The following is a 20,823-nucleotide window of genomic DNA, read 5'->3' as shown; positions in this document are numbered from 1 at the left end:
AATGTATGGTACATTTTGTTTGTGCATCAAACAGTTTATGTTTTTGCATCTGGAGGCACAAAATATGTAACAAGTATCTTTTTTACATATCAAATAGTTTTTGTCAAATGTGCTAATATATTTTTCTGGATGTTACCCTGATATCTTCACTTGTAGATAAGACTGACGATTTTTAACAAATTCCAGATTTTTTCATAGATGTACAACTGGCAAGAGATTTATTGTATGTTTTGTGTACTGAAAGAGGCATTGACGCAAATACTGCCATTACTTTACCATCACCATCGTCATGATGTACAAAACTCACATCCCTAGTACTAAGTCCGTCCATCCTAGTTGTGCTGCTGAAGAAACACACAACTAATTGTCATGTACCCTTTCTGTTTGTATCAACGATTTATCCAAGTTTTATCATCAACAAGACAAGCATGGCTGTCATTCGTGTCCTCAGTTTACCATCATCGGCTTACTACTTTCCTCATCTGTTGCTTTACTGCTTTGTTATTGATTAGAAAATAATATTGATCTATGGCAAGGAAAACAGGTTTTTTGGCATTGTCTCCAAAGAATGTACACTCCATGAGCAGTCGGCTAATGAAACACATTTCCATGCCATGATTTGTGAACTGGGAAAACACAGGGATGAAACATTGCCTGTGTTGAGATATGTAGTATATGAAATGTGCAAATGTGAATGCATGTGATGAGATATGTAGGACGTAAAACGTACGTATGTCAGTGGCAGTGTTAGCCCGCCATACACACTGATACATCTCGTTGGTAAGTGTTGCGAACATACTCAGCTGTGTAGCTGTGTTGTTCTGGATGTGTAGAGAGATAGTCACTGACAACCAGTCATTCCATAGTTTACCGGTGCTATTGTTTGATGCTGTTGGTTGGTTGGTTTGTTGTTTAACGCCGCACTCAGCAATATTCCAGCTATATGACGGCGGTCTGTAAATAATCAAGTCTGGACCAGACGATCCAGTGATTGATATCATGAGCATCAATCCACGCAATTGGGATCGATGACATGCATCAACCAAGTCAGCGAGTCTGACCACCCGATCCCATTAGTCGCCTTTTACGACAAGCACAGTCGCCTTTTACGGCAAGCATGGGTTGTTGAAGACCTATTCTATCCCGGATCTTCACAGGTCTTTAATGCTGTTAGTTGGGTGTGTGGTGCTTAAGATTCTTGTCTTTGAAAGGCATTTAGAAGTGATACACATAAGGAAGAGAATTTATGGATGTCAACTTGACATCCATAAATTCTCTTCCTTAAAGATTCTTATTAAGTCTTGTGACTATTTTCTTTCTAGTATTGTTCTTTGTTAGTTAATCCACAATTTTCCGATGCCTTAATTTCAATTCTGTTGAAGTGTGGGTATTTCACTCACTCCCTCTTATCTGTACATATAGAAAGATAAGATTTAACCTGGGAAGGGGTGCATGTAATGTATGATGATTCAATGACTCAAAATAAATTGGTGTTAAGCCCATCTCACTTACTTAAAAGATGGGCGGTGGGGTAGCCTAGTGGTTAAAGTGTTCACTCGTCATGCCGAAGACCTGGTTTGATTCCCCACATGGGTACAATGTGTGAAGCCCATTTCTGGTGTCCCCCGCAGTGAAATTGCTGGAATATTGCTAAAAGCAGCAGAAAACAATACTCACTCACTCACTTAAAATAAATAAATTAGAGCGTGCACATTTCCATCCACATAACCAACCATCTGTATAAAAGCTGGTAATAACAATTACATGTGTAGTACAAATCTTATAATATTTAAGATCCACACAGACATTTTTAAGAATCTTTTGTTTTATCGGATGGACCATGAGTATGTGAAGCCGGGTGATGCACTGGCTCCAGTCTTATTATTAATGTTCCCATAATTGTAACATGACAAGACAACATCACCAGTCGCCTGATTACTGCTGTTAACAAGCACTTGTCATATCCAAGATCAATCAAGTCCATCATTATGTAAACCCAGATTTCATCAATACAAGTGCATAAGAGTGGCAATGGGTTTCTCCAATCTTATGCAATCCTAATCCCCTTTTGTCATGTGACTAATGAGGGCTCAGCCATTGCATGTTGTTACTTGATATGCGGGAAATGCTGACACATGCCAATATTGTAATGGCAATTAAAAGTTTGATTATGAATGTCCTCTAATGAGTTATAGTCATGCATGGGGACAGTAATTGATTTGGAGATGAAATCCAGGATATAGCTTCGATAAGGTTTTGTCATGTTCGAAGGCCATATCCTCCCCATTAGTCTGTCATACAGACCCTGAGACAAATATATCCAATACAGCCCATGCAAGTCTATGCAAGTTTGGCAAGTCTAGATTACTGCAGTATCTGAAAATGAAGAAAGTTTCTGGGCTCCTTTTTAATTATATCCTATAATTATAATTTAACAACTGTTTTTTCCTGTGGAATATGTTCATTTCAGAGACTAGATGTTAGTCTACCTCCTCATCAGAACATGACCTTCTAGAAAATGATGCTCTTGTTTATAGAATTGAAAGAAATTTACAACAAATAAAAATAATTTACATGGAATGCAATGGTGAATGTTATCCAAAACTAAAACATTTATGTAAGGACTTATGCAAGATAGAGATAATCAAATAGCAAATGAAAAAGGATATCATTATTGCTCAGCTTAAATATTTCAATTGTTGTTTAAATTTCTAAAACAACATGTATCACAAAAGATTGCTGTGACATAATAAAACAACATGAGTATACATGTCCTGACTAAAGAGTAAAAGCACTGAGTCTCCCAACTGAGTTATGCCAGTAATGAACAACTTGTATGAGACACATGTAAATATGACTGGAGGGAATATGCAGCCCTGGTGTACGCCAACTTGTAATTAGCTTCACTGATGTGGAGCTCCAATTTTTGTCTGTCTATCGTCTCTGCCTGGCGCTATTGTTTTGAGGACTGACCTACACCGCCTCCTGACTTTATGGGAGACAGGTGGGTCGACATGCGGCAAATGGTGGCCAATCGGAATGATATCTGGTGAGAGGAAATGTGCTAATCAAAACAAGAAGTTTTTTGCAGAGGGAGGGAGGGTTGTAAGGCCTTGTACTCTGGGAAGTTCTTTGTCAGCGTTAGGGAATGGATTTACATGTTCTGAAGGTAATATTTTTGTGACGCCTTTGTGGTAATATTTATTAGCAGTTGTGGTTTACATATCAGTTAAACTGTTGAAGGAAAACATTTTGTAGAAACATATCATTGGTACGTTCGTTTAAAATACATGATAAATACTTTTATAGTTCTTTTTAATGTGGTGCCCTTTTGGGTAGTTACTTTTTTTGTGTATGTTGGTTAAAGTATTCATGACAAATGAATGAAAGGACAGTTCACAACTGTTACATGCGAAAGAAATATAATTTAGACGATCTAAAACACTTTAAAGACTAACATTTGATATCATAAATTGCTAGTTGAGAAAAAACAATAAATCCTTGTTTTGTTTCTGTATATTTTCATATTTTTTATGCCATTATGTGAATGAAATTTTCAACCATTCACAGTGGTACCGTGATGCCTGTTGGATGCACTACTACTGCACAGATTGTAGACCCATGTGATGATGCCCGTCAAATGTCAGGGGTTAATTTCACCATCTAAGTAGGGGGGAAATGTGTTAATGGGAATATGAGGGGGAGTGTGTGTGATTATCTTACACGAGTGGCATTCTGGCATGCCAAATTTCGTGTCAAAATATTGAAGTTCACTCCTGCTGTAAATCAAAATTAAACTAATAGAGATGTAATATTGCTGAATGTAATAAGCATTGAAACCCTTCAATATCCTATATAGTTTAATATGTTTGTGAAGTTTGGGAAGTTAATATCAACTGTCATCACTATAACTGTTGTCTTCATCTCATATTCCTGGCTTGGCACAGTCCTTTGAAATGTACACCATGAGATAAGCAGCATAATGGGAGTGTCTTATCCTTTACTGCTCAGTTTGTACATTCAAACAGTTTTTCTTACCATGTTCTATACAAAGAGTCTAATGATATTAAGTTAACAGTGATTCAAAATTATCATTTACAATTAATTTTAAACATATCAGTTAAGAACAATGAAACCATGGACATGCACTTATTAATTGGGGAGAGTTTCAAATATGTATTTACTTGAAATTGAACATTCAGAATTTATTAAGATATTTAAAAAAAATTAAGTTAGATTTGCAGTTTTTAGCTTTGTTGATAATCAATTTGAATTTGAATTGTAAATTTTGTTATATAGGTACAGAAGCCTGAGCTAAGTTACTGAAACTATAAAGAGTAGATTAATTGTTTTTATTATTTTCTGAAAACATAAAGCTATTTTAATTTTTTGACTTGAGAAACTAAAAAGCTACTGCTTGGATTCTTTTCAAACCTAGGTAACAGTTTCCATACTAACAGAAGAGGTGCTGTGCAGTGTTTGTTTTTGATATGTGTATTTTCTGAAAGATATGTTTTTCATGTTTTGAACTTAAAATTGTTTATTACTTCAAGATTTGTGCAACCTTTTACTTGACAAACATCTTCATTGGGGTACAGTTTCTATACCAATGGGAAAGGCGCTGTGCAAAGTTTGATTTCGATAAATGGATTTTCCAAGAAAGTATTGTTTTCATGTTTTGAACTTAGAAATATGTTGGAGTCGGTCGGGGTATTAGTGAGCCCTGCTCACTTTTTGCCTTGTTTTTAAAATACTGACATGTTTTTATTTCTGTATTCCCTGTTAACTTACAACACTGTGCAGCCAGGGAACTGCAGAGTTCAGCATATACAAGGGTGCACTCTTCCTAGTACTGTAATAGAATAATGGCAAGCTTGCAACATGAACGTCTTATACTATAACAGAGAGGTACAGAATTATATTTTTTTTTACAGAAATCAATTCTTTTGATGGTAATGCTAAATCATAGATGTATGATTTTAAAAGAATAATAAATATTCTGTGTACTGTGTATTTGGGGAAATCTCCTCTTCCAAGGCCTCCAATAGCAGCAGCATCCGTGTGAGGTACAAGTGGCTGGGAGTTGGCAATCTGAGAAACATGTTCAGCCGACTTGGCCACATGGCACCATTATCAGAGACGATATTGATCCCAAAGCTTGCAGTAAGGTTCAGATCAGCTGAAATTCACCTTGGACATGTTGACTATTGTTTACACTGACCAGATTCGTCCAGCTGAAGCATGAGGTTCGGACAATCTGGGGGATAGGAGCGGTCAATGTTGAGAACCTAATCATCAAAGTGTGCTCCAAGCTTAAACTGCTGATAGTGACATTTTGTAAAAGGTTTTGCATTCCTGATACAGACAATGATGTAGCACGTATGTAAGGTATGTTTTTATGTGTGGAGATGGTAGATATATCACATCCATTTCTTTACAAGTAATGTCAATTGCTGCTCGTAGATTTCTTTGCTTGCATGTTTTTGCTTGTTTTATGTTTTGGATATGTAGTTTGATTTGAGGGACAAAGGGGGGTAGCATGTTGGTTTTGTGTGAGGATTTTGATGGTGGGAAGTTGGGAAGTTTGGGATGGGAGGGAGAAAGGTCAGAGGTCGGACATAGATGTCAGTGGCAAGGTGGAGTAGGTGTGTGGGGTGAAAAGTGCATTTCTGACACCGATGGATTAAAACAAATAATGGTGATAAAAACATGATTTTTGTAATTTACCGCACATCATATTTGATGTATATGTTTTCAAGGTGAATTTTAAATAAAATTATTGAGTGAATATAAACTTGAAAATATATTGTTATAAAAACAAGAAAACGTGTTAGTCCATTCATATAATTTTCAGTGCAATTTTGCCTTTTATGCCAAGTGGCATCTGTTTCGATGGATAATCAAGACTGTTATTCTCTTGCATTGACGTTTTAAATATAAGACAATATAAGACAAATTTATAAAGTACACATGTGTGTGTTGTATTTTCCATGCTCATGTCACCCACTGAGTGCTAATTACCAGATGTGTACACCATTATGTCAATCTGTCATCACACAGGTGGCATAATAATAGGTAACATGTGAACCGACTCTCTGTGAAATACAGGTTGGCCTTTATAGGATGCTAGTTTTCTGGGTAAGATAAAGAGGTCTAGATACACTTAAATGTGTTATATATCATGAAAGCAAAAAATTATTCTGTTCTATTTAAAATGTCAAATTTGATCAAGCAACTTCCAAGGATCGGCAAGATATTGCTGATACTGAGTCCTGTGTCCGGGATACCAGCAGTTAATGTCATCATGTATCATTTTGCGTGGAAACCGAATGTCATGTTTCATTGAGATGACACACTGTCTAATAATGTCATGATTCTTGGCAGAAGGGCATGAATGTTGAAAATTGAGTTGCAGTATTGTTTTTATAAAACTGATAAAAATGATTTAGTTTGTTGAAACAACGGACTGCCTGACAACACAAACCATCATTCTCGAGTAACATGGTTGTTGGATACTTTACATTTCCAAAAGGACTGACATCATTAAATACTCGGTACTCGTTTCAACAAAGGTTCTACAATAAAAGACTTGGTTTATGAGAAAAGAGCAATTGTTTTTGACTGTTGATGTTAACATATAGTTTTACATGAACATGTCAACTTGCAATTTGAATAACATGTCTGTTTCTTCAATGTGAGGCTGACATTTATAAATCTGTTGTGTATGTAAGTAGTGTGTGCATTTCAGGTGTTGATTGCAGGTGTAACTAGTGTGTACATTTCAGGTGTTGATTGCAGGTGTAACTAGTGTGTACATTTCAGTTGTTGATTGCAGGTGTAACTAGTGTGTACATTTCAGTTGTTGATTGCAGGTGTAACTAGTGTGTACATTACAGTATGTGATGCAGGTGTAACTAGTGTGTACATTTCAGGTGTTGATTGCAGGTGTAACTAGTGTGTACATTTCAGGTGTTGATTGCAGGTGTAACTAGAGTGTACATTTCAGTTGTTGATTGCAGGTGTAACTAGTGTGTACATTTCAGGTGTTGATTGCAGGTGTAACTAGTGTGTACATTTCAGGTGTTGATTGCAGGTGTAACTAGTGTGTACATTACAGTATGTGATGCAGGTGTAACTAGTGTGTACATTTCAGGTGTTGATTGCAGGTGTAACTAGAGTGTACATTTCAGTTGTTGATTGCAGGTGTAACTAGTGTGTACATTTCAGGTGTTGATTGCAGGTGTAACTAGAGTGTACATTTCAGGTGTTGATTGCAGGTGTAACTAGTGTGTACATTTCAGGTGTTGATTGCAGGTGTAACTAGTGTGTACATGTCAGGTGTTGATTGCAGGTGTAACTAGTGTGTACATGTCAGTTGTTGATTGCAGGTGTAACTAGTGTGTACATTTCAGGTGTTGATTGCAGGTGTAACTAGTGTGTACATTTCAGGTGTTGATTGCAGGTGTAACTAGTGTGTACATTTCAGGTGTTGATTGCAGGTGTAACTAGAGTGTACATTTCAGGTGTTGATTGCAGGTGTAACTAGTGTGTACATTTCAGGTGTTGATTGCAGGTGTAACTAGAGTGTACATTTCAGGTGTTGATTGCAGGTGTAACTAGAGTGTACATTTCAGTTGTTGATTGCAGGTGTAACTAGTGTGTACATTTCAGGTGTTGATTGCAGGTGTAACTAGAGTGTACATTTCAGGTGTTGATTGCAGGTGTAACTAGTGTGCCCTTGTACATTTCAGGTGGTGATTGCAGGCCTGACCTGGCCAGGCAGTAGCATGGACACTCTGCTATAGTGGACACCGTTGATACTGGACATGGTGTGTGGTGAAGTCAGGGGGATGGGGAGACACTTGGGGGCACTGGTCATCACTGCAGTGGTCATCTGTCAGCTGGCAGCTGCTGTACCAGGTAGGTGGTGTCTTATTGAAACGTGGGGATGCATTGAAGCCTTTTCTAGAACATCGTTAACATTCTTCCATTGTGTGTAACAATAGGTAATCTCACTATTGTGGAGTGCTTATGAAGTCTTTGTTCATGCGGAACAGGAGGCGCCACTGAGATGAAAGCAATATGATAACTCTTCCGAATGATTACATTTAGGAATGGGGGCAGTGTTGGTCCAAAGAAAAATGTCTTGCAATTGAAGTGGTGGATTAAAGTGATGATAAAACTGGGAATTGGGTGGTCGTTGTGGTTGCCAAGAATGTATTGTACTTGGACTTGTGTTCGTCAGAGATCCCCAACTGTGACTTTGTTGATTGTAGACCCTGAAGATCCAGGTTAGAACTGGTCTTCAACAACCCATGCTTGTCGTAAGAGGAGACGAACCGGAATGGGTGGTCAGACTGGCTGACTTGGTTGATGCATGTCATCATATCCCAGTTGCGTAGATTGATGCTCAACATGACAATCAGTAGATTGTCTTGTCCAGACTCAATTATTTACAAACTGCCATCACATGGCTGGAACAATGCCGAGTGTGGCGTTCAACAACAAACAATTAATCATTTGTGTCAGTTTACCCTGACAGGTCAGACTGACAATCATGCTATCGACCACTAGTTTGGTCTCGACATCACAATAGTAATGTTAATTATCTTCATTTACTTTTATTAGGTTATTTTTATTAGTTTTATTAACTATTAATGTGAGGTTACAAATAGTTAGGAGTGAGAGCCTTTCACAGTATATTTATATAGGCAATTATACATCAGATAAAAATAGAAAAATGAATGTAAAATAGTTAATATCACATTGTGTCATGGATGAAGTCATGACATTGTCCAACCCACCCCCTCAAAAAGAAATTAAAAAGAAGGGCCAAATTACCCAAGAAATGAATCTTGAGAGAAACAGACATGCTTCCTGTGAATTTCCATGTTTTACTGTGTGTCCAACCCTAGACCCTGGCTCCGCTCAAACCACCTCAGATGTATCCTTGCTGCTTATGTTCCTGCTCTGAAATAATCAATCCATTGAATAGAAAACTTGACACATACATATCTTGGACCCCAGACACGTTCAGACGGTTTTTCAAGGTCGCAGGAATCAGTTTATGAAATAAGCATTTATTGTTGTACTCAGATGGTTTGAATCAGACATTTGTAAGATATCTACTCGGAATCCTAACAACTTAATTTCCTCTTGTAAACAGGCAGGAGGGAGCTGTTTTTAGAGACAATAGGTTTCTGTGTATATCCAAGCTAAGTGTGCGAGAAACGTGGGAAAACAGAGTGATATATACATGAGTAGCTGTGTGGCAGAACGTGAGAGTTGTATATTTCACAGCATGGTGATAACATCTTGGATTATTATAAGACTTTTGTTAGTGAATTAGTTTTTTGTGTCAAGTATATTGTGAAATTATTTCATCATAAATGTCGTTTTTTAGATATTTTTGTAAAAATTCAAATTAGTTCTGTTTGTGTAAAGTGGTACTTTTATCTTGAAACAATCTTGGTAGTTGTAATCCTTCGTTCAAAGAATTTGCCTTGGTAACAAGATTGTCTTGGATTTCATTTGTTTAAGTCTTTCCTTTTAAAATTTGATATCCCATTGATCTTTTTTTTCATTGATGTTTGAATATTCTTATTGATTGCAAGCTGAAATTCCTGTTCCGCCGATGTCATTTGTTTGAACTGACCTTGACAAATGAGATACATGTTATACATTGGATTATTTCTATATTTTACAACTTATATTGATGTTTGGAGCTAAAGATCACTTGGTACATTATGGAGAGGTATTTTGATTAGGGCTATTAATTACAATGTTAGGGATCATTGTTGAATATGATACAAATTCATGTCTACTGCTGACTAAACTTTCAAATAGTTTTTGTATTTTTGTATTTTATGATTTACGAGTAACATTCTTATTCATTTACATAACATTTCAATAAGTTCCTGGTTTTGACAAAAAAAAATGTATTATTTAACACTTCACAGAAGGAACATAATTATCAACATGTTAATACTCTCACAATGATATTGTAAATTCCCTTCAACCATCAAATCTGACATGGCAATGTTGCATGTGATAAAAAAAAAATGTTCATTTAAATTCAGTGTCGTTAGTACAATTTTGTGTATAGCGTGTATCAGATCATAGTGTACACAAAAAATGGAAAAGGTCACTGGTAGTGTTCCAAACACTGCTTGATAAACGTCTTATTTATAAACACTTACACCTAGCTGTAGGCCCCATGCTGTGCTCTTTGGTTTAAGATTGACAGAAGTAGGTCTTAAGTGGAACAAGTTATCACACTTGAAGACTCCAAGTGATCTCATTATCTCAGCATATTTATTGATTTTATAATTTGATGCTAGAAGAGAGGGAAGAACTTTTTTCTGGCACGGAATCTTAGAATTGCCATCTGATGCAATGTCCAGGAGGGAATATCACTAATAATTTGGATTTTGATGAATCAAGAAAATGTTAAATTAGGATGAAATTACAGGATTCGTCGCATAAAATGGCCAGGGGATTTTTTCTTAAAGAAGCATAATTAGGAAAACGTGGTATTATCAGAGGGAGTTTTTCACTCTTGATCTGTGATCTGGACCTTCAGTTGTAGCAACGGTAGCTCTCGAATTCTAGATTTTGTTTGGAAATATGAAATTCTGAAATTTTAGAGACTTGATTTGTGCATCAGATTGTGTTTAGTTTAGTCATTAAGCAACTGTTGTCATACAGTGAAGGCGGGGAATGTGTGTAATAGTTCAGCAGTTACAGAATATAAACTCTCATATTTATAAAGATAATTAATGACTGTGTTTATTTCTATTTTCTTTTGTTAGGTAAGGCTCTGTGATTGCTGAAAACAAAATGGTCCATTTTCATGGCTGCTAAATTCATTGTTAGAGTGTAGATATTCTCATCTTGTGATACCACTGTATATATGTTTCCTATATATGTTTCCTACTAATAAAAGAATTTAGGATCACCCAATTCTTTCATAATACAGTTAATCTGCAATGGCATGACAGAGTAACTGTAGTGATGTTAAAGAATCAGGTGATCCTTATTTTTTTTAGTTGTTCTGATGAGAACGATACTATTGACAACAAAAGTATAAAAGTAAATAATTTGTTAGTATAGCAACACCTCAGTGAACCATGGTACATTTTTGTGTAGCCAAGATGTTAATGTGTTTGCTCCTCATTGAAGAGATGAGGGGCTTATTCCCGACATGATCCAAATTGGGAGACTTGAAGCAATTCCTTGCTATCATATTGCGGCTCAATGGTGAAAGTGACCTGGAAAGTCTCCTCCTGTCTCCTGTCTCCTCCTGTCCTGTTATGGGTCAGATATCTAACCTGCTCCTCAAACCATTAAATCTTGCCAGGAACATTAATGGGTCTATGCGAATGTTTACGAGGATCAAGAACATGGTTGAGCATGTTCTGAATGACATTAGAGTCATGTGATTGTCCTCTGTGACTCCTAGATCTATAAAAATAATTTAGTTTTTTCAGATTTAAGCTGATCTTGCTTTCTAAATTATTTTTCACTGTCAACCTGTCAGACGGCTTAGCGTTACTTCTTTGCAGAATGGCCATGGATTATGTCCCCAATTGCTTCAAACTTCAGCAGTTGAAGTTATCTCCCATTGTGTAATTGTAGTTCCTGTCTGCAGATCGTAGTACAGTATTACATTGTCAGTTCGATGTTGGAATCAATTGCTAACAAAATTAAAATATATTTTCTATTTAAACCATGTAAAGAAAATAAAACACCCATGTTAAGGATTTAAATATCAATTGTGTTATTCGATGGAAGTTTTCCAAAATTGTTTTAAGTTTTTAGATTCATCTTTTTAGGATGCAAAGTAATTAATAGTGTCTTTCTTTCTATTTTAATCTCCTTTTGGCTTGCTGTGTACTGTGAAGGTGGGACATGATTTCTGTAGGTGCTTGTACTTGATGTAAACTCCATGCTGGGATTGTGGGTTAGAATAGGTCCTCAGTAACCTGTGCTTGTCATACGTTGAAATAGTGGATTCATTGGGTGCATTGGTTCACTGTATTCATTGTATTCCATTGCTTGATTGACTTGATTTTGTATGTGCCAGCATCATATAGGTGGAATACTGTTTAAGGTTACAGTTTTATCCTTCCCTCCTTCCCTCCCTCCCTCCCTCACTCACACAACCGCTCAGCCAGTCACTCAGCCAGTCACTCAGCCAGTCACTCACTCACTCACTCACTCACTCACTCACTCACTCACTCACACAACCACTCAGCCAGTCACTCACTCACTCACTCACTCACACAACCACTCAGCCAGTCACTCACTCACACACTCACTCACTCACTCACTCACACAACCACTCAGCCAGTCACTCACTCACTCACTCACACAACCACTCAGCCAGTCACTCACTCACTCACTCACTCACACAACCACTCAGCCAGTCACTCACTCACACACTCACTCACTCACTCACTCACTCACTCACACAACCACTCAGCCAGTCACTCACTCACACACTCACTCACTCACTCACTCACACAACCACTCAGCCAGTCACTCACTCACTCACTCACTCACACACACAGCCAGTCACTGAACCACTTGCTAAACCACTCACTCACTCACTCACACAACCAGTCACTCACTCACTCACTCACTCACTCACATAGCCAGTCACTGAACCACTTGCTAAACCACTCACTCACTCACTCACTCAAACATTCAACCTCTCACTCTGTTAGATACTGCCTCCATAATGTCTAAGCTGTGTTCTGCCCTTCCCAACTCAATGGTATCCTTTTCATGAACCATGTGTAGGATTACCTCCACCTGACAACTTCCAACAAATGCTGTCTTCTTGCAGGGTCTTTCTTTGGTGGTCGTCTCCCACCGAGGAAGGAGTGGAAGACGACGTACGCATGTGAGAACAGCAAATTGCACGTGAAGTGCAATGAGGATGAGGTCATCCGCATCATGCTGGCCAACTACGGCCGCTACAGCATCTCCGTGTGCAACAGATACGGCGTTACAGAGGGCTGGAACCTTCAGTGTATCTCCGTTCTGTCCTTCAGGGTTGTGTCAGAGAGGTGAGACCAATAATTGATCGTTTATGTTTATACGAAATAATAAGTTCATCATACTTGTTACTTTAGCAAGAATGAGCTGTAGGCAGAGTTGTTTTTGAGTTCTAGTTGCCTGAGAAAAATATTCTAGCTTCTTTTCAAAGTTGATTAAACGTCCAAAATGTCCAGTCACTTCACATATTAAAGTTAGGTGATCGATATTGTATAGCTGATGCCAAATCGTTCCTCATAAGAAGTGACAAATGGTATCGGGTGGTCAGAACTCACTGACTTGGTTGAATCATTGCATCGTATCGAAAAATGTGTAGATCGATGTGCATGATGTCAATCCCTGGATTGTCACATTGAACCATCATCTTGGGAAACGAATCGGGGCCTTCGGCATGATGAACGAACGCTTAAACCACTAGGCTTGTCACGTGATATATTGTTTGGCAAAATGTCAAACATTATCTAAAACTTCCACGGTTACACTGTAAGTGACTAATGTTTGCATTTCTTTCTGACTACACATGCATTCCTTCTGACGTTTAGATAAAGATAAAACTTCAGCGTATGCATAACCGGATCGTTTTATACAAGTATCAAAATACATTTTGCCAGGGCTACGGTCAAACTATTCCCAATCGGACATTTGGATCTTTGGACTATCTCTTGAGACCTACAGCGGGTACCTGGGTGGGTAGGGTGATAGGGGTAGGGTACCCGGGTAGTAAATTTGGACTCGTCCCACCTCTCGCTGTTATGTATCATTCCCTCACTCACTCACCAAATTGTCTTCCAAGATGACTGTCTTGAATGCCGAGAGATTCCAATACACAGACTTGTGGTGACAACACCTGTCTGCCCCCTATGATGAACCCAGTGCTGTGACACACATATCTTGAGCAGGTGAATGGTGTCTCCACGCATTAATGTCACACTTGAGTAAAGAAATTCTTCCAATTTGATACCTATCTTCAACCCCTGCGGGCATTCAGGAGTAGAATAGGTTTCCAGGCTTGTCATGAGGGCCAACTTATGAGAATTGAGTGGTTACAATGTGTGACAAGCTTATACTGTTTGGCCCAGACAATGTGGAGGATGGACATTACTGATTGTTTTCAGACCATCATGACGTTCAGTAAACTATGGTTATAACGAACTCAAAGGGACCACTAATTTTAGTTTGTTACAACCGTAGTTCGTTATAAGCATATCTACAGCAAATGGGGTGCGGTCGGGTAGCCTAGTGGTTAAAGCGTTCGCTCGTCACGCCGAAGACACGGGTTCGATTCCCGACATGGGTACAATGTGTGAAGCCCATTTCTGGTGTCCCCCGCCATGATATTGCTGGAATATTGCTAAAAGTGGCGTAAAACCATACTCACTCACTCACTACAGCAAATGGCTGGGACTCAAATAAAGTTTGTTTGATCCATCAGTTTGTTGTAAGCGTGTTCATTTTGACATAGTTTACTGTATCTTGAAATTGCTGACAGAATGTGCCTTAACACAACATTCATTCTCTCACTAAATTCATGTTAATATTTGTAATGTAGGTAAAAATGGAAAACAAATCTCTATGGAATGGAAGATTTCACATCAATTTAATGATAAGAATCAAATCAAATTTAAAGATTTAAGACACTGGAATTAATTAAAGGAGAATATTTGCCTTATGAAATAATAATATTTATCACCTTCATAAAAACATTATTGCTGAAAGATTTCAGACTTTAGTAGCGTTCTTTCATCTGATCTGTTTGATATCAGAGACTTTGATCGTGGCACATGTGATTGCCAATTCTGTTGTAATGGAGGCGGATGCTACAACACATCCTGTTGAGGACTGAGCAGCAATCATAACACAACTATTTGGAATATAAATACTCCAATTTGAAAAAGCTAAGGCATTGTTGGTCAGGCATATGTTCTGAGCTGTGCCAAATTAGGTTTGTTAAAACTCAGGCTAATTAGTGCATATTTGTGTATTTGATATTCTGTTTGTGTGTTTTGGCTCAGGTTTATCTTAACCTGCTGAGAGTCTGATATTCAGCCCCAAGTGTCCCCTGTTGCAAGTGACAGTAACAATTCTCAATTTGAATTTAAAATTTCCCAATTCTCAGGATATTTATGAGAATAAGAACATTCATGCAAATCCTGTTTTGAAGAGTATCACATTTGTTTTCCAAATTTGCCAGCCAAAGGCACTTTATATATTTATTGGAAATGAGGAAAACATTTATGGAAAAAAGATAATGTAATATTTCCTGGTTTTCTAACAGGATTAGTACTGATTTGTTGACATGGTATTTGCAGTGTTATGTGCTCATGGTAGGCCTGTTGTGATAATCAAGACTCTATGTAGGCGTGTATTATGTGTAGCCTAGTGGTTAAAGCGGTCGCTCGTCACGCCGAAGACCCGCACTTCCCGACATGGGTACAATGTGTGAAGCCCATTTCTGGTGTCCCCTGCCGTGATATTGCTGAAATATTGCTAAAAGGCAGCGTAAAACCGTACTCACTCACTCACTACACATCTGTAGTGGACAAAAGTGGGCCCTGTACTCAAGTAAATACAGTAAACATATGATATCAATGGAGTGTCCATTTTGGAAATATGATATCCAGTGGTATGCCCTGTTATATTGTTAATCTGTTTTGTGTTAGAAATGATTTTGTTTGGTATTTAAACAAACCTATGACTCATTATTAATTGTGCTGCATAGATGTAACAGGAAGCAGTCATGTGTCATATTGGCATCGGATGCACTTTTTGACGACCTGTGCAACGAAACTCTCAAATATCTCAAAGTCGAATATGCCTGTGTCGGTAAACTGGGTGAGAGACGCTGGGATGAGAATGTGTGTTACATGTATCTTAGATGCAGGTAGTGCCAGTTGTTAATGTGAAACCATCTCTGTGGAATTCTGTCTTCATATTTAGAAGCCACGAGAAAAATAAATTAGTAAAGAATTAAAGTGAATCTCTTTCAAAGGGTCTTTGAAACAGGAATATTGAAATCATTGTTTTCATGTCTAATTTATTTCTGGCAATTGATTATATGCATTTTGACATTTTCTTATTTCTAATATACCGTATTCGACGTAATAAGCGCCCCGCTCTAATAAGCGCCCATGGCGATATTTGCTAATATATTGGCAAGTGAATAATCCCAATTAGCACCCCTTCGGATTGATCAATGTACACAAGACTTATTTATTCGCGTATAATACGCACTTGTGTGTTATATGCACCCTTAATAAAAGGCAATAAAATTATGGAAAAATATATATGTCGTATATAAACAGTTCAAGCTGTCAGCATAGACCACAAAATTTATCTTTCAACTCTGTTTTTTCCACCAAAATAATATTCTAATATTCTGAGAGCGCCCTGGGCGCTTATTACGTCGAATACGGTAATAAAGAAATACTCTTTGGCTAGAATTCCACAGAATTGTTAAAATGCTAACAAATATAGTAAAATGAATGTTGACACAAGTACTGCTATGAAATACTGCATTTTGCATGAGCAGGCAAGCCTATATGTTTTGCTGTTCTAACCAATAGTGATACACATTTGACAATCACTTGTGTATGTATATTTCTCTCTGTGTCATACCAAGTCATGTCTGTTTCAGTGATGACCATGTTCGTTTCAGCCTGCTATATCCGGAATAGTGAAGTGACTCACACAAATAACTGCATAAACACTAGCATGTCAGACATGGCTGTCACTGAATGCACTCACGTTCAGGTTTCGTGGAAACATATTATGACATATGAAATGAAATAGGAGATGATGACAGCTTATCAATCAGACTTTTCTCTGTTTAAGTGGATGTTTACAAAATGGTGTGCAAGGACTTTTGTCACCTGGGATTATATATTTCATTTTTGATTTTAAGTATTCAAAGCATTCAAATTCAAATATTGTTTTTGTTTTGATATTAGTTTATAGAAATATTAAGAACAGTTTTCATGGCTCTAAACCAGCTTTATATGAATGAAGTGTTAGAGACATAATAAGTTCTAGAGACATAATAAGTTTAAATAATTTCATTTAATTAGAATATGTACTTTCAGATTTTATTTCATTTAATAACAATTTGATTTAGCTTTTTATCACACATTTAAATTATGTTGAATTTGTTTATATTTTCATTTGATAAACAGTTCTTGTTTATTTCTATGTGTTTGCACAAAAAAACTTGTTCAAAATACTTTTCAAAATTAGTTTCATTTAAAAGTACTCTGTGAATTTTCAAACACCTGAAATAGGATTGTCTCCATAGTTTATTCAGTTGTACCTTTCTAAAGCTGGCACCTTGAAATGCACACTTAGATGTATCGTACGTTCGAAATGGACATATGGGAAGGTTTTGTGGAGAATCGGGTTACCATCAGATCCAATAGAACTAATCTATTGAAGACATCAGAACTATATAGAATTAACTGCAACAAGTATCTATTTAACTCCTTGGACTCAAATTCAGTGGTAAAGAGAACAGTGAGCTGATAGTCTTCATCTTCCTGAGGCAAGGGAGTTAACTGACTATAAAAGTCCAGTTTCCACCCTTGCCGAACTAGGCTGGAATTACTGGGCTCGATCGTAGCGCCACCAGTGGCTATTACCAGTTATGTCCCTTCTAAGCCTCTCCTATGGACCAATCAGATTCCATCTCTCGTATCACTTGCGTTTGCTTCACACAAAATGGTAGCGCCCAGTCAAAACGATCTGATCGATAATCAAAATCTATATTGTGATAAAATGGTTCTTACATCGCAAAAGCATCAAATCACGTGAGCACCTTGATTAAAAACATGAAAAGATTTGGAAAATATCATGCTTTGCAAATCCTGCAATCAAACGAAATCTGCACGACACTTTACAAACCGGATTTCGATTTTGGTGCGCGAATTTGATTGGACTATGCATAGGCTCGTTAGTCCAGCCAAAATGTAACTCCATAATACCAGCCTAGTTCGGCAAGGGTGGAAACTGGACTTTTATAGTCAGTTAACTCTCTTGCCTCGGGAAGATGATAGTCTTGGACCTCTTCCAAATCTCAAGTATCTAATGTCGCTGAACTAATACATTCTACTCATCCATCGTCATGCCATAGTGCTTTTTTAACTGCATGTGAATTTTCTTGCTCTAGGTGTGATGGGAGACGACAGTGTGAAATGATGGCCAATAATAATGTTTTCGGGGACCCGTGCCCCGATACTAGTAAATACGCAGAGGTGAAATACTACTGCCAACCTGGTGAGTACTCGTTTGACGTCTCAGGTATATACATTGTAGAAATAGGGGAGTTTGAAAGGTAAGTAAATTACTTGTTTTGAAATCTGAAAAGAACAGACTGTTATTACCTAAATCTAGTGAGCAGATCCACCGGTGTCCCCGACAGTGATTGACGGCTATGTCTACAGGATAGCCTGTAACTTGTCAGTGCAGAAGAGGGCTTAACAGATGAGGACTTAGACAGTGATCCGCCCAAACTGAAATAAACATGGAAATTACATGACGGAAATTCTTAAAAGATTTTTTAGATAGATCAAAGTACAGCCCTCTTTAAAGGCTTGCGATCAGGTTTTCAGATTTTATTTTTTCATTTTTTTGGTTTGATATGGTTAAAATAAATTGAAAATGTAGCACCAATTAACAGTCCAACTGCAAATATGTGAATAAAATGGAAATTGCAACCCAGTGTTTGGCTAAAATTAGAATCATCTTAATAAAAAAATGACAAGAATCTCTACAAGTCAGAAAGGTGACACTATGCAGTTACAACCAAGAACCAGTCTATGTGAAGTGTTCCATTACCCCAGAACAGGGATGTCACATGATAATGGGTGGGTTTAACATTACATTAAACAAGCATTGTTCAAATAAATCTATTGACCGTTGGGCACTAAGGTGAATTTTGTCTCTTTCGGAACTTGACCATAGGCACCAATTCATATCTGACCCCTTACAACATCATATGTATTTCTGTAACCCGAAGGATACTTATTCCATATGCCCCATAATCTCATGGATTTTTGTGCGAATTAAAAGGAAATTTACACCACTAATTTATTTTCAAAATTTAATTTTTATTAACAAAATCAGCTGATGTGAATGCATTTGAAATTTAGTCAAAACTGATCTTTCCAAAACAAAACAAGTCTATTTATTTTCATGATCTAGAAATAGTATTGAGGCAAATCCAAATAATCTTTCTTTGATACCACACTATAAAGAAAAATATTTGCATATGGTTGCAAAATGTCTGTAATTCATAAATTATTGTGCACATTTTATTAGTTTTCGATCCACATGCATAGCAGATCTTGTCAAGCAAACGTTTGCCCTATTTGATGTGGGTAGAGATAGTACGCTCTACTGCATCACACCTTTCTCAGGGGGAATATGTAGGGTTGCATTTTGTGTGCATTTGAGCATGTTGCTGTACATTGGAATGAAGTAGCTGACATGGGAATGATGACAATCGTAGATTAGAAAGTGTCACTGCTGTCAACTTGGAATGCAGATAACCGCAATGGTATGAGGAGTTATCTCCCTTGGTAGGGAAAATGGACACCTTAACTCTTTGTGAATCTTTATTGAAAGTGAAGAGAAATATTTCAGTATTATTATCGAGAAAAACTTACCTTATTTATTCAAAGGTTTTATGTTAATAATGATTTTTGAAATTCTGATTCACAAATTGTTAAATTTGTCTGTTAATTAGCCTCTACTTTGTTTTCTTTTGATGGTAATAACTGTAGATCTACACAATAGTAACCTTTGACTGCCATCTTGTATGACTGATGAAAACCCAATAATTTCAACTGATTTTTATATATACTTGTGATATATATTCTAGAGCAATGGCATTACTGTGGAGTTTTCTCACATAAACATCAATTGTGTTTTTACCATTGAATATAATTATTCTGAGTATTTATTCAAATGTCATGCGAGTTAATTTCCGGTTTATATATGATCAAATGAAAGAAATGACATTGATACAAAAGAAGATCTTAACAATGAAATATTTCATAATACATGTAATATATTATGATGCCAATCTTTTGAATGCAATATTTCATTATAAGACTATGTGATGCCAGTCTTGTCAATGAGATATTTCATTATAAGACTATGTGATGCCAATCTTTTGAATGAGATATTTGGTTTCTTCTGTTGAGTTTTAGAGCATGCTGGCATGCCTTTTGTTTTCCTGCTATTTCAGTTGATTCTCCAAAAACCCCTTCTCCTCCTACGTCTGCCACAACATCATCTACAACGCAAAGTACAATACCTACAGAGCCAAGCAGTAAGTATCATACATGTTACCCCCCAGATGTACAAGGTCATGAAACGTACATCAATATAGCATAAGTGGACGTGCTTGAAATTAATTACAGTTATTTTGAATTGTGATGAAATGAGGCAATGCATGGTTCTCTGTGTGTTTTTACCGTCTATCACTTTTTTTGATGGTGTGAATTGAACAAGCTGGACTGAGAAAGTTGAAAAATGTTTTCTTTTCATAACTTTGCTGACGTTTCTCTTGACTCCTATCAGCTTAAGCTAAGGTTCTAGATGTTTTTGATATGTAAGAGTCATGTATTGCTTTTATTGTTTATATTTTAAATTATTATATGGACATTATTTTGTAAATATCCCAAGTAAACATTTGTTTGATTTTATTCTATTTATCAAGTAGCCATTTTGAAACAGATTATTTGGAGACTTGTACTTAATTATAGTAAA

The 20,823-nt window shown here is 37.0% G+C and overlaps 1 protein-coding gene across 6 annotated transcripts in view; it reads left to right on the top strand.

Annotated features, from left to right (window-relative positions):
• Positions 1 to 20,823, top strand: part of LOC139480427 (adhesion G protein-coupled receptor L3-like) — an 81,662-nt gene that overhangs the window by 36,636 nt on the left and 24,203 nt on the right. For 4 of the 6 annotated variants that reach the window (XM_071263497.1, XM_071263494.1, XM_071263495.1 and 1 more), the window contains exons 2-5: positions 7,752 to 7,920; positions 12,851 to 13,073; positions 18,218 to 18,324; positions 20,300 to 20,383. In XM_071263497.1, the coding sequence (XP_071119598.1) occupies positions 7,827 to 7,920; positions 12,851 to 13,073; positions 18,218 to 18,324; positions 20,300 to 20,383 (508 nt within the window). In that variant the 5' untranslated portion in view covers positions 7,752 to 7,826. Of the gene's footprint in view, positions 1 to 3,125; positions 3,170 to 7,751; positions 7,921 to 12,850; positions 13,074 to 18,217; positions 18,325 to 20,299; positions 20,384 to 20,823 lie in introns of those variants that run through there. The other 2 variants (XM_071263496.1, XM_071263498.1) reach the window with 2 other exon arrangements.

The sequence above is a fragment of the Haliotis cracherodii genome, unplaced genomic scaffold (genome assembly GCF_022045235.1).
Source record: "Haliotis cracherodii isolate W230 unplaced genomic scaffold, xgHalCrac1.p SCAF_4, whole genome shotgun sequence".
In the NCBI taxonomy this organism is placed as follows: domain Eukaryota; kingdom Metazoa; phylum Mollusca; class Gastropoda; order Lepetellida; family Haliotidae; genus Haliotis; species Haliotis cracherodii.
Note: the sequence above shows the minus strand (reverse complement) of the source record. Positions and strands in the feature narration are given on the sequence as shown.